Source organism: Octopus sinensis, unplaced genomic scaffold (genome assembly GCF_006345805.1).
Source record: "Octopus sinensis unplaced genomic scaffold, ASM634580v1 Contig14988, whole genome shotgun sequence".
Taxonomy (NCBI): domain Eukaryota; kingdom Metazoa; phylum Mollusca; class Cephalopoda; order Octopoda; family Octopodidae; genus Octopus; species Octopus sinensis.
The window spans coordinates 47,666-72,388 of NW_021833457.1; the positions used below are offsets into that span (position 1 = coordinate 47,666).

Below are 24,723 nucleotides of genomic sequence, written 5' to 3' on the forward strand. Positions count from 1 at the left end.
TTCAAGTCCATTTTGATGTCTCTGCCAACCACAGGTTACCTTTCATTTAGCCTCATACAGCAATACAAAAGTTACTACTAATCACAGGTCTACACCATGTCAAATGTCTCTTATACTTACTCTTATGTTTCTTTGCCCAACAATTCTGAAGGGTGGGTTTAGCTGATAACATCAACCCCACTACTTTACTTGTACTTTATTTTATTGACCCAAGAGGAATAAAAGGCAAACATGATTTCAGTAGAAGTTGAACTCAGAATATAAAGAGTTAGAACAAATACTACAAGCCAGTATGTCCAACATTCTAACAATTCAGCTAACCACTTGTGCACTTGACAAGTTGCCTAATAGATGTGTTACTATTGTTAATAAAAGAGAGGACTTATAAGACATAAGGGATCTAAAGTTAACAACTACAACTGTTTACTATTGAGCTAGTAACTACTGATGTTGTTGATAGTTGTAGTTGATTAACTATAGTTTTTTATATACAAATGAAACATAAATGTACAGCTATTTACAACATATAACATTTATGATCGAAGATACATGACAAAAAGCCAAAATTGCATCAATAATTTCTTGTGGTTCTTATAAATGAAACAACAAATCAGCAACATTTTAATGATTAATTAAAGAAAGAGAAACACTTATTAACAAGGTAGTGATTTGCATAAACAATTTATGAATACTGTATAAGGAAATACAAAATAAAGGCAACTGATATGATTCTAAAACAATATTTCCTTTTGATTTCTTGGGCTTGACTCTATCAATAAAATTATCAATGAATTGTAGCAAGTTGTAAACAGCCTTCTGTTTGTTATAATTCCATATTTTAGATGCTTACTAAGACTGTATAGGGTTAATCCTTTAGAAGTGATGCTAAAGCATCAAAACCAGATCAGACCTTTCCAATATCTACTAGCTGGATTTCCCAAATATGACATCATGAAACAACCATAGTGTGTCAGCGAGATCATACCTAGATAGAGTATTCATTAGTATAGTGAATAGAGATCCAGTAGGTAGTCCTCAGTTTAAAATGGTTGACTACCCAACTTACAAATTTTTGATCTGCATGATTGACTAAGATAGGGCTCACAGACAGGCAGGAAACATCAGACTGATTAATGTCTTTGGCAACTTACTGATTCTCCTCTCTTAAGTTAATATTACACATCAAAAGGATCGTGCTCACCTCATTCTTTTCTGATTTCAAACATTCTGATTTCAATGCTTTTGTTTATTTGTTGTATACAATAACAAGCTATTTTTTCAGTTTTGAGAATATTTTATGACATGAAGTAAATAATGTTGATTTTTTTCCTCGTTTTCATTAAAGACAGAAATATTTCCTGTGGTTTCACAGAAGGCACATGCCAGTATAGCAACTTAACTTACTACCCAGCATGGGAAAGAATAAATTCAAGAAATGATACTAACCTAACAGATGGTAAGTAATTATTCTTTATTTTATATTGCATGAGCCTTCTTTTATTTCTGATGAATGTATATTTATCAGCAGACTTATGTGTTCAGTTAGTTATCTTTGATTTTTGGGCTTGAAATATAAAGAAGTAAACTTGTGGAAAACTGAGTCTAAAGCTAAGATTCAATTACTTGTTCAAACCTTCCTACATTATTAATATTTTTGCATGGACATAGGTAAATTCTCATTGAAGCCTTGATAAATATTTTGTTTTGTTTTTTTTTGTTTGGTTTGCACCATTTATCGCTTTGAGGTATTTTGATGTTTATGCTCTTATATAACTTCTATATCATTTTATATCACTTATCAGTTTATCATTAAAAGGAAATTGCATCTTTGACTCTTAAAGATCTACATATTTGACAAACAGTTTTAATTTTGTGAAGGATATCAGTTTCACTGATTGCATATATTTGCTATACACATGAACATATGCACATACATGCATGCATCATCCGCATCATTGTCATCATAAAACAGACATTTTAAAATGACTTGGATTGGGCAGTTTGACCAGAACTGGCAAGCTGGAGAACTACACCAAGTTCCAATGTGATTTTACTTGGTGTCTATGGCTGGATTCCATTCCTAATGCCAACCAAGGAAACAACAACATCATGCACACGTAAATACATGCTGTGTACAAAAATGCTGAGAAACACTAAAAGAAAAGACTCTTCACACAACAAACATTTATTTGTTTGTGTTCCTTTTATATTGTTCCTATTATTTTTTATTGCTAAAAAAAAAGAAAATCAACAAATGACTTGGATCAGCAGTTATTTGGATTTTTGCAGCAGACCTAATCAATAAGGCATCATCATACAAGTGAAAGTATTTTCAGCTGGTTTCTATCACCACCGCTGTGCTATATCCATAATTAAGATACTTAGCTCTCCCAGCTGCAAATAGGTTCCATACAAAGAATAGTTAAAGGAGACTATGGTAGACTATTTTGATTAATTATCAGTCATTCAGTTGAGAGTACAGTCCTTTGTATCCTATCATTGATACAACATAGTATTCATGACCAATGTACTTAACTCCAAAATGCCTGAGTATTCTTAACTATAAATAGGTACAAAGAATTCAGATTCTTCAAGTGATCTCCTGTCAGTTGTAGAATATACTCTCACAATCCAAATATCTGTCTGTATGTTGTAATAAAACGTTTCAGAAGGTGAAACTAATAATTATTACCAATTTTCAGAGAAAGTATTTTTTACTATTTTAAGATGAATTAAATCACATTCAGTATGTCTATGTTACAAATTGAATAAAATTTTTAATTTTTTTTCTCTAGGCTTTTATATGCAAACTACACTCTCCTACTATCATGAAAGCACGTTGGCATCTCCAACTGAAAATATCACCAACAGCTGTGTACAAATTAGATATAAGATAATCAACAAAAATTGCAAGCTGGCCATCTATAATGCCTTTAACAACAACACTATTTTAAGTATGGTGAGTGATGATACAACTCCATGGGGAATAGCTCAAGTGTATATTCAGCAAGAGATTACAAAACTCGTTTTCCAGGCACAAAGTGTAAGCTATGGAGTGTGTGGAGTTTTACTTGATTATGTCTACATCAGAGAAAATAATTGTCCACAATTAGGTAAGTTTTTAAATTTACTCTAGTTTTAGAAATTCTGGTTATATCAAACTAAATAGAAATGTTTTGTTTATTAGACTTTCATGTTTGTGTAGTGTGCACAGGTCCATTGCTGCTCTGGATAATTTTATAAGATTACATTAGTCAGTCTATATTTGGTAAAACTTTGATCAACCTTCTGTATTCCTTTTTTACCAGGAATTTCTAACTTGACATTCAACCAAATTAGTAGGAATTGTGTTGAAAATCTTGTCAAATTGAAAATAAAGTTATGTTGTCGGTGCATAATTAGATTGTTTACAAATGTTTGTTTGCTGATAATGTTGTTTTATGAGTTTTTAAGCATTTTACCTATTTTTCAACTATGAAATTGATCACACCTGAACACTACCTTTAACAAAAGACTAAAGCATTGATTGTTTACAAGTGATCATAAGATCAGTAAGAATTTGAGCAAACATATTCAGAAAATGACTTAGTAACAGTTGAGAATTAAAGATATTAAGTGGGAAATGATAATGATGTGTTTCAAAAGGGCAGGGCATGGTTCTCAGCTGACAGTAACGATGATGAAATACTAAAATCATTAGATTGGCAGTTTGAAAATTCCAGAAATTATCCTCAATTTTCTATTTATTAATTTCACAGGTCTACAATCGAAAAGTTGTTTCTCATGTAATGGGTGTAATTGATTTTTACCTGCTGATTTCAAAATTTTCAAAGTTATTCTATCATTTACAGTTTCTACAGAAAATTGATCACTGCATTTTACCATTATGCCTGAACATGACCTTTATCTTTTATTATTATGATTAATCACCATATCTATAGACACTATAACAGCATAACTTATAGGAGTTTATTTTGGAAAATAAACATCTGGCAATATATAAACTGCTTCAGCTACACAGAGAAGTGCCTACATCTCTAGCTTCAGTCACCCACAAGCTATGAGGAGAGAAAGATGCACTTTACAATGCCATGTTTTCAGGTTACAATGTATCTTTTTTTTATTTCAGTTATTTCCTTATGCTTGTTTTCATGTATATATATATTACATACTTATATCAGGTTGCACTTGAGCACTGTTGGTGATATATAACCCAATACAACCGATCACATGGTCGGTTCATCGGCAACTAAACTGGCAACCACTGAGTTTGCTTGGTGAAGAGGGTGATTGTTGGACACCCTGTAGGACAAAAAGTAAGACTCACCAAAAGGTGGAAGAACCTATGAGTAGTCCATTGCCATTCAACAATATATAGAAGTGTGTTGTTTATTTATGTACATGTGGGTGTGTGTAGGTATATATATTGTATACTTTTAAACTTCCTTTTATGTTTATATTTTTATATTCTTATTTTAATATTTTTATATTCTATTATATTCCTTTTATAGTTTTATATTTATATTTATACATATACTAGTTGCAGGAGTGGCTGTGTGGTAAGTAGCTTACTTACCAACCACATGGTTCCGGGTTCATTCCCACTTCGTGGCACCTTGGGCAAGTGTCTTCTACTATAGCCTCGGACTGACCAAAGCCTTGTAAGTGGATTTGGTAGACAGAAACTGAAAGAAGCCCGTCGTATATATGTATATATGTATGTGTGTGTGTGTGTGTGTGTGTATTTATGTGTTTGTGTTTGTCCCCCAACATTGCTTGACAACTGATAGTGATGTGTTTACGTCCCCGTAACTTAGTTGTTTGGCAAAAGAGACCAATAGAATAAGTACTAGGCTTACAAAGAATAAGTCGTTGCTCGACTAAAGGCAGTGCTCCAGCATGGCCGCAGTCAAGTGACTGAAACAAGTAAAAGAGTAAAGAGTATATAATTCCTTTTATATACCCTTGGGGCATTGAGGGAAGGATAGTACCTCTAGTTGGAGAGGCTACTCATGCTTCTTAGGAGTGACTCATTCACCTTGGTACCCACCAGGTACTCAGCTCTCACCTGCGGCTCCATGTAGCTGTCTGCATGTACATTGGACACACTTTGACTGGTGAGCTAAACCAGCTGAGTGTAGCCTGTGGGTCTCAAACCCTCAGCGAGATATGGGTTGTCTACCCATGCATGTGAAGACTGGTTCTGGCATACTGGGTAGAGGAAACCACCAGTGAGGTCCAACAGAGAGAAAGGCAATACCAGCGGGAGTTGTAGAGTGCCTAGAACATGACAAAACACTATAGAACCCTGGCCATCCACTGCACCAGGAAGGGTAACCAGCTTTAATACTTTTCTTTGCTCCTGAATCAAGGTTCTTTCTGCTGAGCAAGTGGTATTGGCCTCTATGCAATGGATCTCCCACTTAAAACAAATTCATGCACAGGTGTCTGTGCTTTTCAGCCTTCCAACTGTCAACCTTAAGTCCTGTGGCAATGGAAAAGTGGTGAAAGGGACAGTTGAAGGTGACCACTAGAAATTTTAGTCACAAGCCTGCATGGTTGCTGTTCTTCATATTGGACAGCAAAGAACTTTGGCAGCTTCCCTGGTGGGTGAGTAGCTTCTTCAGAACAGCACTGCTCATCCTAGGAAGGGAAGGCCTAGAAAAGGTGGCCTAATGAAAACTTGCCCTAAACAGTTCTGGCCAGTTAACTGCAGCTGATAGATTTATCCATTTGTGGTCAGTCTAAATTGAGAAAGGAAAACCTAGTTATTGGTACAATATCAACATAGCAGCAATTAGTGAAACTCAACAGGCCAGGGAAGGGTCGCTGACAGAATCAGATAGCAGCTACACATTCTTCTGTAAAGGTAAGGCTCTACATGAGGACAAAATACATGGAGTTGGAGTCTCCTAAAACAGATTCCCTGTCTTCCCACAGGTGCAAATGAAAGGCTTCTGAAACTTTGCCTCCCTGTCAGCAACAAACAATTCATTATCATCATAAGTGTGTATGCCCCTACAATGATGTGCACATAAGAGATCAGAGAGCAATTCTATGCTGATCTGGATGCTGCTCTATCTGACATGCCTGCTAATGACAAGCTTGTAATACTAGGCAACTCAACACCAGAGTCAGCAGAGATGAGGAGCACTGGAGAGGAGTTATAGGGAAGCAGGGAGATGAGAAGATCAATAGCAATGGACTTCTTTTGCTGAGCAGATACATCGAGCACAACCTGCTGATTACCAACACCAACTTCTGGCAGGCTGATTAAGTATAAGACATCATGGATGTATGCATATTCAAAACGGGAAAATTATTGATTACATAATCACCCACCAGCATGACAGCAGTGATATCCTCATCACCAAGGCAATGCATGAAGCAGAGTGCTGGACAGATCATAGACTCGTAAGATCCATGCTCAACATCCACATAGTTCCCCAGCACCACAAGCGCCCAAAGCTTATTAGACTGGCCTTCAACACAGACTACTTTCAACCAAATACCAGCAAGAGTTCCAGCCTAAACTTGAAATCAAGTTCAAGGCAATAGGACCACTAACCGGTGAATCAGAGGAAAAGTGGAACCAGTTCAAAGAAGTCAGTTCAAAGACAGCCAAAATAGTTCTAGGCTCAAAGGAAAAGCTTCTTCAGGACTGTTTTAATGATGATAATAAAGCAATACAGGCACAGTCAGATGATAAGAGAAAGGTTTACATGATTGCCAGAATCATCCAAACTGACCCACATGGTGTGACTGGCAAACCAGACCCCTGAGGAAGCTTCACAATATGCAAGATTGATGGTGACAGCTGGAAGCTGAAGAAGTGCAGCTCTGCACTGAAACCAACAACTCCAAGATGCTGTACAGTGCTATCAAACCCATCTACAGCTCCCTGACATCTGCTGATGGCTCAACAATCATCAACAACAAAGAAGGAATCAGGGCAAGGTGAGAGGAGCACTTGAACCGACACCTAAACTGGCTGTCCACTGTCAACCAGGAAACATAGCAGCAAATACCTCAGAAGACTCTACACAAAGACCTTGACTTGCTGCTTAGTGTAAATGAGGCCAAGACTGCCATTAAAAAAATGAACTGTGGCAAGGCTCTGGGAGCAGACAGAATTCCTGCAAAACCGTACAAGGCACTTGGTACCACAGCTTTCAGTGCATTCCATGATATCTTTGCATCCATTTGGGAGGAAAAGTGTATACTAGCTGACTTCCAAGACACCACCATAGTTACACTGTACAAGAACGAAGGGGCCAAATCAGACTGCAGGAATTGGAGCATTTCCCTGGTTTCCATTGCTGAAAAAATCCTGACCTGCATCCTCTTCAACAGGCTCCTCACCAACATCTCTGAGAGCAACTTGCCTGAACCCCAGTGTGGCTTCTGCCCTGGTTGCAGCACCATAGACATGGAGTTTGCTGTGTGTTATGTCAAGGAGAAGTGTATTGAACAACAGATAAATTTGTATTCCATGTTCATAGACCAGACCAAAGCTTTTGACACAGTCAAGAGAGAAGCTTTGTGAACAATCCTAAGCTGGGCTGCCCACACACGGTCACCATACTGATAAGATTCATGATAATATTACTAGTCAAGTTCTCTGCAATGATGACTGCACCAACTCTTTCAATATCCCCAATGATGTGAATCAGGGCTGCATACTCACCCCCACATTGTTCAACTTGTTCTTCACACAGGTCCTACTTTGCACAGTGTAAGACTTAGACCTGGGTGTGTATACATTAGATATTACTCAAGCAGCTCTGCTTTTGACCACCACCAACTCTCTGCTTCAACCAAGACAGTGAAAAGTCCATTACTGAAGCCCTATTTGCAGATGACTTTGCCCTTATGGCACATAAAGCAAAATCGCCTGCAGACCATTGTTAACAACCTTGCAGAAGGGTCAAGGCTCTTTGGACTGACCATGAGTCTTGAGCAAATAGAGGTTGTAGCCCAAGCAGCTCTGAACACAATTCACCTCCAGCCAAACATCACCATTGAGAGAGACCAGCTTAAGTGTGTGATGATTTTCAAGTACTTTGGTTGCACAATATCAGTCAATGCATCATAAGACAGTGAAATCTTATTCAGAGTCCACAAAACTAGCCAAGTACTTGGAGGATTGAAAGTGAAAGTCCTCCAGCAGAAAGGCATCAGACTGTCTATGAGGTCGACAATTGACCAGGCTGTAGTCATCTCTATACTATTCTATTGATGCGAAACATGAACCCCATATCACTGGCACATCAAACAGCTGAAACAGTTTCACACAAGGAGACTATGCAGAATCATGGGCATTCACTGGCAGGACAGAGTGACAAACCAAGAAGTGCTGGACAGAGCTAGTTCAACAAACGTTAAGTCAATGTTGTTGAAGGTTCATTTGCACTGGACTGGTATGTCATCAGTTATTCCGATGACCACTGTGTACCCAGCCAGCTGTTGTATGGTGACCTCATGCAAACAAGGAAGACCTTAGCTGAGGTACAAAGACATTCTGAAAAGCAACCTCAAATGCAGCAGCTTTGGTCCACATGAACTTGAAGCTTCTGCCACAGACAGTTCAACGTGGAGGTATCTCACTTCAAGAGCAGCAACTGCCTTTGAAGAGGACTTGATGCTGCAAAACAAAAATGTCACAGTTCAGCATCCATCTCAATTCAGTCAACAGATTACACTGTAATATCTATGAGTGCCTGTGTGTTTCCAGCTTTGAACTGCGGAATCACATTACTCTCATCACTGAGAACATAGATTTTGTCATTGCCAGACACCAATAGACTACCAACAAACATACATACTATATATATTGTTTTACTGTATCATTAGTTATATTTCATTGCTTCTTTAATGATATGTATGTATTTTGATGGTAAATCAAATATATACTGTTAAAAAATATCCCCTTCCCCTTTCCTTACAGGCCTCCATATCATCTGAAGTAAGGATGTCTTATAAATGTGCAAAAAGACTGAATAACTTTAGTTACAGTTGCAGCAAATTTATGACTAAGCTACACCAGAAAAACATTACCAATGTCATCAAAAAATTTTACTATGCCAACTTTGGTGTGAAATTAAGAGATTAATACATGAAGTGGCCTGTTTATTTTATGATGAGGAACTAAGTCAATGGACAAATTTACTGAGAAATCCTTTCGTTTTGGGATTCCAATAATATGGATAGAGCATAAAATCACAGCGATGACTAATACTTTTAATCAAGTAAGGCGCAAGGACACAATCTGATGAGTGGGAAAAACATTGTTTATCCAAGTCTCTCATCTGCATTGAAGCCTGTTGCCCATGGAGCAGATGTTCCAGTCCCATCACCAGCAGGTAACCTTGAAGACATACGTTTGAGTTCTAAGTCATAAGGCAGAAATAGCAACGATGATGAAGACTTCAATAATAGTGAAGATGAAGAACCTCAATTATTTAATTAGGGTGAATTAAACAATCTGGTGAGGGACTCAGGGCTTGCAAAGGAGTCAGCAGAGCTTTTAGGTTCCAGACTGAAATCCAAAAATCTTTTAGCTCCTCATGCATCATTGTATAGGTATCATAACAGCAGAAAAGAATTTGTTTCTTATTTCAAAAAAAAAAAAAATTGATTTATTGTACAGTTCCATGAGGACAAATAAAAAAGTTTGGCACTAGTTACAACACTGTTTAATGGAGACCCTTTATTGATTCTTCAAAAAGATATCTTAAAGTTGTTCTACTGCATAACATCCCTGCTGGACACTCAATGACCATGAAGAAAACATGAAAATTTTGATGTCACTCTTAAACAAGATTAAATTCAAAGATCACAACTGGATGATTTAGAACAACTTGAAAATAATTTGTATGTTGCTTGGATAATAGTCAGGCTACACAAAGTTTCTTTGTTCCTTATGTGGATGGGACAATAGTTCCAGGAACCTCCACTGGTTTAAAAAAGATGGCCATGTAGGACTACGCTTAGACCAGGAACAAAGTATGTCCTCCAAGAAAGTTTGGTTCCAAAAAGGGTTCTTTTGCTCCACTGTATATAAAACTTGATCTCATGAAGCAGTTCATAGAAGTTTTGCCACAAGATGGAGAGAGCTTCAAATATTTGCATAGCAAGTTTCCTCCCCTATCAGACACCAAGGATGAAAAGGGTGTACTTGTGGGACCAGATATGAGGAAGCTCATCAAGTATGAAAATTTGGAAACTCTTTTAGTGATTCTCAAAAAATATGCAAGCATTAGTTTTAAAGATATAGTGAAGAATTTCTAGGGTAATCATAGGGATACAAACTACAAAGGTATAGTGGCAAGAATGCTGGCAAAGTTTAAGACATTATGATATAGAATGAGCATTAAAGTTAATTTCCTACATATCCATTTGGATTTCTTTCTGGAAAATCTGAGGATGTGAGTGAGGAGCAGGGGGAAGGTTTCATCAAGACATAAAGGAGATGGAAAGAAGATATGAGGGCAGATTGAATGGTCATATGATGACCAACTATTGTTGGATAGTGAACAAATTCTTATATGCAAAAGAGTTCCTGGCATGATTTCCAAGTGGAAAAGAATAGATTTTGAGGTACTAAACCTAAAACATGAATGGAACCTTTGTAAAAATCTACTTTTTCACTTTCCAATTGCATTTGTGCCTTTTTATTTGACTAAATAAAGTACCAAATTCATTTTTATTAGTTTCATTTTGTCTTGCCAGTTGTAGATTTACCTACAAATTATGGTATATTTCATGATTACATTTTGAGAAAATTTTAGGCAATAGGGAAGAGCTGTTTTGATATTTTGATTTAGCTCCACAAAAATATATAAAGTAACATACCATTATCAAAACAATTTTCAAAAAGTTTCATTTCACAGTCCTGTGTTTTCAGTAATTTTTTCTTAAGAAATGTGTTGTTATTGGATATTGAGCTCAAGTACAGACACTAGTTATCTCCCCTTTTTAAATCTGATAGAGTTAAATAATTATCAATTGTGCACGTGTGTAATTTACACAGGTAATTTTCAGGAAAAAATTTGTTAAAAAAAGCTTCTACTCGTGTAAATATCGTACCCCAAAATTTTCAGAATTTGTCAATATAACCAGGAGAAGAAGGTTTTCAATTTAGCTGCATTTAGCATAATTTCATTTAGGATTACATTTTATTAAATTTTCCTTAAATAAAAATAATTTCTGTTTAACAGTTATCACATTGAAAGCTATTAAATTACAAAGTGTTTGTGTTGTTTATAATAAACTTTATTTTACATTTTAGGCAACAGGGAAGAGCTGTTTTGATATTTTGATTTAGCTCCACAAAAATATATAAAGTAACATACCATTATTAAAACAATTTTCAAAAAGTTTCATTTCACAGTCCTGTGTTTTCAGTATGTTCAATCATTAGCATGCTGCTGTATGTCTTCTCAAATCATGATCACAGGGAAAGTTGTTGATAAGAATTACCAACAACAACAAAGCTGATAAATATGCACAGGTGTTGCAAATTAAGTTCAAATGCCAATAAACATCAGTTTGGATGACACTTTACTTAACAGACAGAGGAAGGTGACTGATCAAACTGATTATGTAAACAGAATTCTTTTCCACCTATTCTTGTTAGAACCTTTGATACAGAATATCAAAATGTTAATCCCTTTCACATTTACAAAATGTCAAGCGAACTTAAAAATTTGTCATTACCATTATTGTCAGTATAGGCATGCATAACATTGTGTAACACGGATTTTGTCCTTGGGTAGCAATTGTTATTTCCTATTTGCTTACTCCCAGAAAGTATGAAAAATAACTAATATTTCCTTCAAACTTTGCTTTTGTTACATTTTTAAAATCCCCAAAGAACCCCTCTCAACACATGGCTGTGATGATCTCCCACTACTCCTGCTCAGTGATGCACATATTGTCAACCACTAAGGCACATGCTCAAGTGGTTAAAGACAAGCAACTAACAAGCAAATCTATAGTACTGAGCAGAATATTTTTTAGAATATTTCTACTTCAGCAACTCAGCACTGATTGTGTCTAAAATGTAATGGGAAAGTTTCAAAACATCGATGTCCAGGTCATAAAACCAAAGTCCAAAGGGAATGGTAATCATTTCCTTTGATTTCTAGATAGAAGCAAATAGGAAATAACACTTACTAACCAAAGACAAGAACAAATAAAAATTTTGTTACACAGTGTGGTTAATATGAGCACTTAAATATAAAGCTTATAACTTTCATCCAACTCCCAAAATATTTGCGTATTAGAGTGATGAAAGGAGGGGATTAATGAAATAAATGATTTAGCAGAATGAAGCCTGGTGCAGTATCAGTAGATGGGATAAAGAAAAGAAGCAACATGTATGTGAGTCAATAGCTGTAGTTTGTTGGAGAAATAATCTTAGCTAAACAGTCTTTTCATTTAAACCTCTAATTTTTATGAACAAAGCAGCAGCACTTTCAATATGTGAACAATACTTCAAGTGTAGATATCCTTTGGGATTTGTTAAGTCACCAGGTGGTTGAAGACAAAGTGTATTGTGGCTCTGAAGAAGAATTCTTTGTAAAGAAGTTTTAGAAATGTTATACATGTGAGGTTATCATGAGAGAGAAGGGGAGAGAGAGAGGTTCATAGGTAATTGAGACAAATGTTTCCTGAATTATTGTTTTGATGCTTAGAAAGCAAAAATTATAATCAAGTAAATACATCAACTTGTTTAGATTTTAAGTATTTATATTTAATTACATGTTTTTAAAATGTTCTGTTTTTATTTTCTATTATTTCAGATTGTCCAGTTGGAACAAGAAAGTGTAAAAATAATTATTGTTATAGTGAATCTAAAGTATGTGACAGAACCAATGATTGTAGTGATGGTAGTGATGAAATGAATTGCCGTAAGTGTTTATTTTGTTCATTATCTTTTTTATGGCCATATTTTTTTAAATAAAAGATTTCTTTATAAACCATTTGATAAACTATCTAGGTTATATTTCCTGTTGAGAGCTTTAAAACAACCTATAGTGCTAATTAAACAACACTGGTATTTCTACTTTATAGTCTATTACCAATGAATTCCATAGAGCAGAAAATGGTAAACTCCTTGTCAACTGAATCCATAAATTAAGTATCAGCCCCGAGTTTTGCAATTTCCCTTTCATTATATAATTAATGAGATTAATGTATTGCACAAATGGTAAACTCTTGAGAAAACCTAGTCTACAACCTAGGCTTGATTCTTGGTCACATATTCCATTAAATTCATTTTTATTTTATTTTTTTATACATTATTAGTTTGGTGGAAAGAATTGAGACCATGACCATCACAAGACCTCTGAGACCACTGATATCGATGTAGTTAACATTCCTTTAAATATTTGTAATTTGATGATGGCAAAAAAGACAAGTGCAGGGTGAGAATTCTAGAATACCATTCTGAAGAAGAAATGGGAATAATGCTTAATGTTGGGTTTAGTTGGTGGTAGGAGTGGAGTTACAATAAAGGCAGTGAGAAAGAGAAAGATAGGAAAGTCAGGAATGGCTGAGGAAAGATGATATGAGACAAGCCAGCAGCACCACCAAACAGCAGAGGACACAGTAAAATTAGTATAAAAAATAATACTGAAAGAGAACAGCATGTTTGCAAGCCAGAGTGTGTTGGGAAATGACTTCATAAGACTCTGTGGAGTAGCCTTTACTTCCTGGATGTGGTCTAGGATGTCTGTGGATATGCAGCAGTGCTATCCTAGATAAGAAAGCAGTTCTCTGTTTTGGGGTTTTATTAATAATTAATTAGCTGCTGGGTGTTCAAGTATTTTCTTACTCTTGAAAGGAAGACCAGGCATTGTGATGCAGTTTTGACTATTAAGAGATTCTCAGTGAGACTTAGGCCTGCTATTTTCAGTAACTCTGTGATGTCTAGCTGCATACTATTCATGTTTAAGAGGAGTGTGTGAAGATAATGTTTTCCTTCTTGATATATGTAGTGGTTTTCATTGTAGCATTAAAGTACACAACATTGACATGACTATATTGGAGGATATTTTTGAAGTTAGTGTAAACTTAGAATGAAGTATCAAGGTTGCATCTACATGACATAGGTGTAGAATGTTGAGGAGTAATAAAGGGTATTATCATCTATATAAGAATGGGTGTTGCTGATAGTGAAATCACAGAGGTTGTCACTGTAGAGGAAGAAAAGTGTGGATGACATATCAGAAATTATAGAGCGGGAGTTAAGAGTGCTATGATATTAATACCTGCCATAGTACTGTGATCTGGCATGAAGACACTGATTCATAAGAAGAGAGTTGTGTACAGCCTATATGTAAGGAATTTTACCAGATTTGCATACTAAATGCAGTTGAATAACTTGCTCATGCTGAGAGTAACAATGACGTTTCATAAAATTTCTCAAAGGCATGTGCTCTCTAGTGTGGAAAATATATAACAGATCTCCAATAGAGCTGATAGTATAAAAACTAAACTGTTATTCACAAAGGTGAGGAAGAGAGAGAGAGAGAGAGAGAGAGAGAGAGAGAGAGAGAGATTGAAACAGATTGTTGTAAATAGTTTGACCATCACTTTGAAATGCTGGAAGAGAGTGCCATAGTACAGTAGTTGGCAGGGTCAGAGGGACTGCCATGTTTTTAATTATGAGTTATTGCTGGGAGTGGGAAAAGAGAGGAGAGAGAGAAAGAGATGAAAAAGTTTAATGAGTATAAGAAACATTCTTAAGACTTATGGCCTTGCAGATATGAATTAACAGGAAATACTTTCACACTAAGCATATTTACATAAAGTCTTAGTAAGTAGAAAGGAGATAATTCAAAAACCCCTTCAGGTAGATGGCTTTGCCCAATCTGTAGAAAAAGTGTAATTAGAAACTCCAAAACATGTACCCAGTGTAAACTATGGATGCATAAGAGGTGCAGCTATATAAAAGGAAGGTTAACTGGGAAGATAATTTTTGTGTGTGGCAGATGCACAAGGGCAATAAACACTGAAGATGTACAGAAAACAGATTCTATCAGATGCCAGGGTAAAAAACTAGAAGTAGTTGATAGCTTCTGTTACCTAGGTGACCAAGTCAGTAGTAGTGGGTGGATGCTCTGAAAGCATAGCTACTAGAATAAGAATAGGCTGGGCAAAGTTCAGAGAGCTCCTACCTCTGCTACTAACAAAGGGCCTCTCACTCAGAGTGAAAGGTAGACTGTATGATCCCTGTGTGTGAATAGCCATGCTACATGGCAGGGAAAGATAGGCTGTGACTGCTGAGGACATGTGCAGGCTTGAGCGAAATGAAGCTAGTATGCTCTGCAGGATGTGTAATGTCAGTGTACATACAAAACAGAATGTATTAACCCTGAGAGAAAAGTTGGACATAAGAAGCATCAGATGTGGTGTGCAATGACTGTGCTGGAATGGTCATGTGTCGCATATCGATGAGGACAGCTGTGTGAAGTGTCACACCCTAACAGTGGAGGGAACTTGTGGAAGAGGTAGATCCAGGAACACATGAGATTAGGTGGTGAAGCATGACCTTCGAACATTGGGCCTCACAGAGGCAATGACAAGCGACCAAGACCTTTGGAGATATGTTGTGCTTCAGAAGACCTGGCAAGCCAAGTGAGACTAGCCGTAGCCAATGCCAGTATCGCATAATTGGCCTGTTTAAAAGTACCCTTCTATCGTCGGGCAATCTACTGTGCTTGAGCAGACCTGTTGAGCCAAGTGAAGTCGTAATTGTGTCCAATGTCAGTGCTGCCTGACTGGCTTCCAAGCCGATGGCATGTAAAAAGCACCATTCGAGCATAGCTGATGCCAGTGTTGCCTGACTGGCTCTCATGTCAGTGGTACATAAAAAGTACTAACTACACTCTCTGAGTGGTTGGCATTAGGAAGGGCATCCAGCTGTAGAAACCTTGCCAGATCGCATTGGAGCCTGGTGCAGCCTCCTGGCTTGCCAGTGCTCAGTCAAAACATTTGACTGCCATGCCAGCATGGAAAGCAGATATTAAACGATGATGATAATATGGGAGAAAGAGAGTTTGCCGAATGTCGACCCAACAGAGGGACCAGCTATCCGAGTTGGTAGATAAAGCAATTAAGAGTATGAAGACAGGGAAAGTTCCCGGCCCATCAGGAATCACTGCAGAGATGCTCAAAATATCTGGCAGTGTCGGCTATAGCCTAATCACACATATAGTTAACCAGCTGATACAAAAAGGAATCATACCCAATGACTGGTGTAGCAGCTCTATAGTCAACTGCTACAAAGGTAAAGGTGACATTTAGAGACAAATAATTACAGAGGTATCAAGTTGTTGGATCAGGTAATGAAGGTCACGGAGAGGGTCATAGCCCAACTAATTAGAGAAAGTGTCAGTTTAGATGAGATGCAGTTTGGGTTTGTGCCAGTAAAAGTAGCACTGATGCTATATTTCTGGTAAGACAGTTGCAGGAGAAATACCTAGCCAAAGATAAACCTCTGTACCTGGCTTTCGTTGACATGGCGAAAGCCTTTGACAGGGTCCCCCGATCCCTTATCTGGTGATGAATGGTTAGTGAGAGCTGTGCAAGCCATGTACAGGGACACTGTCAGTAAGGTGAGGTTGGCAACACGTACAGTGAAGAATTCTGGGTTGAGGTAGGGGTCCACCAAGGGTCAGTCCTCAGCCCCCTCCTATTTATCATAGTCCTCCAGAGGAATTCAAGACAGGATGGCCCTGGGAGCTCCTCTATGCTGACGACCTTGCTCTAATTGCTGAGTCACTATCAGAACTAGAGGAGAAGTTTCAAGTGTGGAAACAAGGATTAGAATCAAAGGGCCTTAGAGTCAACCTAGCAAAAACCAAAGTCCTAATAAGTAGGAAGGTAGTTAAACCACAAATCCCTTCAGGTAGATGGCCCTGCTCGATCTGTAGAAAAGGTGTAGGTAGAAACTCTATAAGATGTACCCAGTGTAAGCTATGGACACATAAGAGGTGCAGCAATATCAAAGGAAAGCTAACTGGGAAGAAAGTTTTTGTATGTGACAGATACTCAGGAGCAATAAACTCTGAAAATGTGCAGAGAACATCTCCCACATTTCAGGGAGAAAAACTTGCAGTAGTTGATAGCTTCTGTTACCTAGGGACCAAGTCAGTAGCAGGGAGGGTGCACTGAAAGTGTAGTTGCTAGAATAAGAATAGCATGGGCAAAGTTCAGAGAGCTCTTACCTCTGCTGGTGACAAAGGACCTCTCGCTCAGAGTAAAAGGTAGACTGTATGATGCATGTGTACGAACAGCCATGCTAAATGGCAGTGAAACATGGGCTGTGACTGCTGAGGACATGCATAAGCTTGCAAGGAATGAAGCCAGTATGCTCCGATGGATGTGTAATGTCAGTGTGCATACTTGACAGAGTGTAAGTACCTTGAGAGAAAAGTTGGACTTAAGAAGCATCAGATGTGGTGTGCAAGAGTGACATCTGTGCTGGTAATGGCCACATGGCGAGAATGGATGTGGATAGCTGTGTGAAAAAGTGCCACACCCTAGCGGTTGAGGGAACCTGTGCAACAGGTTGACCCAGGAAAACCTGGGATGAGGTAGTGAAGCATGGCCTTTGAACATTGGGCCTCACCAAGGCAATGACTAATGACCGGGACCTTTGGAAATATGTTGTGCTTGAGAAGACTTGGCAAGCCAAGTGAGACCATAACCTCGTAGCCTATGCCAGGGGTGTAACCAGCCCACTAACTTTCCTTCATTGGACACTAAACTCTGCTTGTGAAGACATATTGAGGCAAGTGAAATTGAAATCAAATTTGATGACTGGCATCCATGCTTGTGGAGCGCTAAGAGCACCATCTGAGCATGATTGTCGCCAGAGCAACAAACTGGCTTCCTTGCCAGTGGCACATAAAAAGCACCATCCGAGAGTGATCATTATCTGCATCGCCTAACTGGCACTTGTGCTGGTGGCATGTGAAAAAACATTTGAGCAAGGTCATAGCCAGTGCCGCTGGACTGGCTCCTGTGCAGGTGGCACATAAAAAGCACCCACTACACTCTTGGAACAGTTGGCATTATGAAGGGCATCCAGCTGTAGAAACTTTGCTAGATATGATTGGAGCCTGGTGCAGCCATCTGGTTGGCCAGACCTCAGTCAAATCATCCAACCCATGCTAGCATGGAAAGCGGACATTAAACAATGATGATGATAATGATATATATATATATATATATATATATATATATATATATATATAGCAGGGAACTGTATCAGATTGCCAGAAGGGATGCTAGGAGACAAGTATATCTAGCCAAGGGAGAAGCAGGAAAGAATAAGTTTACCTATGTTCAGTGATGTGAGGACCAAAGAACTGAAGTGTTTCAGATTGCAAAACAGTGTGTGAGAGAAAATTGTGATGTTATATGAGAGAAATGTGTCTGTATGAATGCTGGTGCACTTACATGTAATGATTCTGCCAAGAAAGAGGCTTGGAAATGTCATCATGAAACAACTGTTGAACATAGAGAATGAGTGAGAGGAGTAGAGTCTGCCAAACGTTGACCCAATTGAGGAACTGGCTACCCAAATTGACAGTTCCATCGCAGATAAAGCAATTAAGGATATGAAGACAGGAAGAGCCCCTGGCCCATCAGGAATTACTGCTGAGATGCTTAAAATATCTAGCAGAGAGGGTTATGGTTTAGTCACCCATACTATAAATCAGGTGGTTCATGAAGAAGTCATGCCCAATGGCTGGTGTAGCAGTACCATAGTCAACTGTTACAAAGGTAAAGGTGATGCCTTAGATAAAAATAATTACATCAGGTGTATTTCCATACTGATTAAGGCTATACTAGCATCTGTCTTACTGTATTACCATGCAAACAAATCCTCAATAACTCCTATATTTCAGGCATGTTACCTAACTGACCAGGTTACAATAACACTTCTATCTAAGGTCTTACCTTATTGACCAGTCTGTATTATATAGCATCATGTGTAGCTCACCAGTATGTTATGAAATGTCAATGTTTTATATGATGACATTGAAGTTCTTAATTTAGATTTTTCCATATATATATCATATATCAATATGTGTGTACACATACATACATACACACACACACATTATATATATATATATATACATATATATATATATACATATATATATATATATACATATATATATATATATATATATATATATATATACAAATTGAGATAGGGGTTGCAAGTGCAACCCTCCATGGGATAACATATATCCAATATACTGCAAGTAAAGCACCCAACAAAGTTAATATATAAATGTTAAGAATTGCGATGCAGTTAATTCATTTACTGTATTATATGGGCAAAGGTAAAATGTTTTACCACAAATTAATAATACAAAATAAGAAAATGGAGAAGCACATCTTAATCAATGATCAACTACCAGATAATACCCAATCACATAATTTATTAAACCACTACTTATGAATATTAAGGTCAAACATAATAATATAGAACAAAACAATGTACATGAAAGAGTAATATGATACAATAAGTACAGTATGTATAAGTGAATATAAATAAATACAAATATAAATATAAACTACATCTTACAGCTGTTTCGGCCATGCAGATATGGGTGTCTCATTATGCTCATATTAGCCATGTGTGATAGGTCAATATGTAGTTATAAATGAGACACTTACAAAAATATCCCAAGGCCTCTTCAGAGATAGTGAAATACAAACTAAATTAAATATGAATATCAGAGGAGGTACACCCATAAAAGAGTGAGTATATACCCATAATATATAATATACACATACATATGAATGCATATACTCATACTCCTATACATATATATACACATATACATAATAATATAAATCAATATACATACATATGATCTATATTCAATGTTACAGTTGGTCAACACAATATTAGGATATTACAATATAGAAAACATACACATATCCATATTCAAATGCAGATATACAAAGTCAAGAGTTCATTATATTAAGTTACAAAATGCCATTAATATTACCATCATTACTATTATCATTGCCACTATTGCTACTAATATCATTATTATTATTATTAATAACATTAATACCAGCAAAGCAATATATGCATCACGTGGTTAGCAACATAATAGCAAAAACAACAACAACAATAATACTACAGTACAATGCAAAGCATTAAAGATCGGCATATACATATAAAATGAAAAATGAAAAACATTGGTTTACATGATATTAAGTTCCACAAGTGTACAAGCGTATATGCGAGTGCAGGCCAAGTTGTGTTTCTCCATTTTCTTATTTTGTATATATATATATATATATATATATATATGTATATATATATTCTTTTCATAGTTAAAATACTTCTTTTGAAACACATAGACTGCATAGAAGTGCTCAAGTCAAACCTGAGATGTTAGACAAGTATAATAAATGAAATGGAAAAACTTCACTCTGTTGTACATGCACACTGACATTGCACATCTAGCGAAGCATATTAGCTTCATTTCTTTCAAACCTCCACATGTCCTCTGCTGTCACAGCCCATGTTTCACTGCCATGTAGCATCAAATAATCTGCAAAAGTCATCATTGTTTGATGCCTTTCACTCTGAGAGAGAGGCCCTTTGTTACCAACAAAGGTAGAAGCTCTCTGAACTTTGCCCAGAGTATTCTTATTCTATCAGCAATACTCTTGGAGCAACCACCTCCACTGCTGACTTGATCACCTAGATAACGGAAGCTATCAACTACTTTTGGGTATACCCACCTAGCATTTGATGGAGTCTATTTTCTGAGCATTTCTAGTGTTTATTGTACTTGTTCATCTGTCACACACAAAGATTGTTTTCTCTGTTAACCTTCCTCTGATATTGCTGCACCTCTTATGTGTCCATAGCTTGAACCATATACACTTTATGGAGTTTCTACCTAAGCCATTTCTACATATCAAGCAGGGCCATCTCCCTGAAAGAATTTGCAATTTGTCTGCTTTCTTGTTTACTAAGAATTTGGTTTTTACTAAATTAACTCTAAGGTGCTTTGATCCCAGACCTTGTTTTCACACCTGAAATTTTTGCTCCAATCTGTCTATTTAAAATCACCTGAAGACAGCAGATTTTTGTCATGATGTAACTTAATAAGTGCTCCTGAAACAGCAGTTGTGAATTTTAAGCTCCACTTGTATCCTTCTTTTGTTTGTGTATGTGATGGGGGGGTGTCTAATAAAGGAAGGGGAAAACAAAACCAAGGCTGGACAAGCTGATCAGATCATTTAAAATATTTTAATTACTATAAAGGTGAATCGAAGTAAGGGAAGAAAAATAAAAGTAACTTATGTCTTACAGCTGTTTCCGGGATATCCCAGGTAATGGGTCAGTGTGTTGACCAACAACTCCATACACTGGATATTCCAGAAAATTCAGTGTAGATAGAGGTATAAAGTTCATAGTTCATCTTGTTCCAGAGGGTATGAGTGTTTGTCCATCTTTCCATGAAGGTGTAACCCTTAAATCTAGCACTTTAATGCTTGATTTAGTCTATCAACCTGAATGCTTCACTCAACCAACTGTCTGGACTTACCTGAGATTAAACATAGGGAGGTATGTGGAGTACCCAGTGTATGGGGAAGTTGATCAACACATTGATCCATTACCTGGGATATCCCAGAAACAACTAAGTCATTATTTACATTTATTTTCCTTATTTCAATTCACCTTTACATTAATCAAAATATTTTAATTACCTGATAAGCTTGTCCAACCTTCCTGTAATTTATACCTGCTGATTTGGAAGTCTGCAACAGATCCCCAGCTCCAGCCTTTCTTTTGAACTTGGATCCTAATGGATTACCAATTACAGCACTGATGATCTAAACTTATTGGTTTAGATCATGAGTGACCTAAACTCTTCCTTTTCTATATAAGATAATATGTAAATAATGGTCATTATATATTTAATAACTAAACATATATATTGAGAGAGAGACCGTAGGTCAATGGGTTTAGGATCTGAAGAAACATTGTAAAGCTAAGCGTTTTAGCACTTTATGGATATGGAACCCTCGGTAACCCCATAAACTAGCCATATCTATATTTATCCATCGATCTATCTATTTATCTATATAATAATAATAATAATCATCATCATCATCATTGCTTAATATCTGTTTTCCATGCTGACACGGGTTGGACAACAAATATATATATATATATATATATATATATATATATATTTATAGATGGATGGATGGATACACACACACATACATACACATATGTATGTAAATATTCCTTTGTCTTCAACTTTGAAAGGAATCAATGCAAAGTTAAAACAATGTAATAATTCAAATCACATCATACATGAATGTGCCTTAATATTTACAATACATTTTGCCTTGTACCCATCCCATTTGCCACCATTATATTTTATCTTATGTTGAACCCATGTTAGTATGGAAAGTGGACATTAAATGATGATGATGACGATGATGATGAATAGTATTGGATGGCCACCCTAAATTTTGTGTAAAAGAACAGTTGATTAAATCTTGTCTGGTACTTTATCTTATCAACTAAGTTAGAATGAGGGATCAAACTGATTCCCACCACAGAATTTTGAATTCAGGATGTAAATGGATATAACTATATACTGCAAAGCATTTTGTCTGAATCCCGTCATTGTATTTTCATTCATGAAGAAAATGCAACATGGTTGTCATCCCATGCTGTATTCATGCTCTTCTAAGAAGGAGAATGATGTGGCATTCTGTTGAAATTATATAATCACTGGGATTAAGAAGGTCATTTAAACTACTTACATCCTTATCATCATCATTATCGATCAACTGATTTATTGCTTCAATTTATATTATTTTTTACCTTACTAGCTGATTCAATTTCATGTGATTTCGCAACAAAATACTACTGTGGTTATAAAATTGCATATGGATGGGTACCGGTATTGGATAATGGTACTAGTTTCTTTAATGTTCCTGGTAAGTATAGTAGTCACTTAACTTTCAGCCTAAACATTGTCTTTTACATTCTCCTTTCTATCTGTCAGTCTTTCTCTCTCTCTCTCTTTCTCTCTCTCTCTCACTCCCCTCATTTCATGATCTTTTTCCTCACTCTCTGTTTCACTCAAGTACTCCTTGCATCATCTAGCATCCTAGATAATGCTTAATGCCTGCAATATTTTTTGCTATCCCCATCTGGATTTTATGCATACATGGCCAACTGTATCAGAAGTTTGCTTCTCAATTATAATACTCCAAATTCACTCCCACTCTGGAGCACACTGTGTCTTAGCTTTTGGTTACAGATGGTATATGAGAGCATGATGAAACATATTAAATTTGTTTTTTTCCAAAATATATACTTGTTTAGAAGGAGTACATCTTACATGCTGGCAAATATGATATATAGATGTATTGCAGAAGAATATAATCTGTTAATGGCTGTTTTTGCATAATTAATTCGTTGGACTGCATGGCTCAGCTTATCATAAAGGAAAGTTTACTTGTAACTGACAGCATCCTATCTAGAGAAACATTTGTCTCTTATCTGCATATTGTCAGAGAAAGCTAAAATAAGGAACAGTCCATTTGATGAAAAAGCTTTATGGAAGAAAAACATGTGTTTCTTATATCTTCAACTTTCTGTTTGGAATTTCAAATTTTTTATTTGTTGGAAGAAACAGTAAATTTATTTGCTAATGTTTCAACAAATAAGGACTTATTTTTGAAGAAAAGTTAAAAACTCTGGCTTTTCACCCATTCAATTGTTTGCTTTGCAATTCAGTAATTCTGCTAATATTTCTGATAATATTCTTTGATTTACAGGTAGTATGCAGATTATAGGAACAAAGGGGAAAATGCTGTCACCCATGGAAACATTGGCAGATTCATGTGTGAATATCAAGTTTACTACAGCTTTTGCACTAACTGGGAATTTCTCAGTTATTTTACACCAGAAGAACCCTAATGGAAATAATTCACATCATCTTGCTTGGAATGAATATTTCTTTAGTCAAAGAGATGAAACATATGAAGGACAATTCCAGCTTCCAGCAGGGACAAGTTTTCTTACATTCATTGCGGATATCAAGACCGGGGGAATGGCAATTAATAGTGTCAACATTTATAATGGAACCTGTCCTGAATTAAGTTAGTAATTCATTTCTATTTACTCTTGACTTTTCATAGTTTTGATTTTTATTTTCATAATTTTGATCATTGATCACATTCAGAACAGCTTTCATCATAGATCTGCTCAATCAGAACTGAAGTTAAGCAAAAACAACAAATTTGAAAATCTATGCTTTTAATTCCTAGGAAGTTACTCAAGTACCATATGTTTCTACTAAATGTTTAGGTACCAAAATACACTGAGAGGTGGGAAACCTACCAGACAGTATGTAGTGAGCAGTTTCAAAATATGCAATGTTTGTTTCTATTTGTTGTAGGGTGACCATATTGTTATGAAGGAGAGAATAAGTTCTGTTTGTATTATCTATGATATTCTCTGGTAAATTGGTAAAGGTGTTTAGTTTTCTGAGTAATAATTATGTAATATTGTTTAGTTTCCTGTGTAATCATTCTATAATATTGTATCATGTTAGAGTATCAGAGAAAATTCCAGAATTGTGTCACATGATAAATGACATGTCTCATAGGTCAGGTGTTGTATGGGGAGTA

At 36.4% G+C, this 24,723-nt stretch overlaps 1 protein-coding gene across 2 annotated transcripts in view; it reads left to right on the plus strand.

Annotated features, from left to right (window-relative positions):
- LOC115230229 (MAM and LDL-receptor class A domain-containing protein 1-like) overlaps window positions 1-24,212 on the plus strand; it is a 70,194-nt gene extending 45,982 nt beyond the window's left edge. Inside the window, exons 7-11 of one of the 2 annotated variants that reach the window (XM_029800445.2) lie at window positions 1,346-1,456; window positions 2,796-3,113; window positions 12,807-12,914; window positions 22,915-23,022; window positions 23,869-24,212. In XM_029800445.2, coding sequence (XP_029656305.1) covers window positions 1,346-1,456; window positions 2,796-3,113; window positions 12,807-12,914; window positions 22,915-23,022; window positions 23,869-24,197 — 974 coding nt within the window. In that variant the 3' untranslated portion in view covers window positions 24,198-24,212. Of the gene's footprint in view, window positions 1-1,345; window positions 1,457-2,795; window positions 3,114-12,806; window positions 12,919-22,914; window positions 23,023-23,868 lie in introns of those variants that run through there. The other variant, XM_036499577.1, reaches the window with a different exon arrangement.
- Window positions 24,213-24,723: the final 511 nt, after the last annotated feature.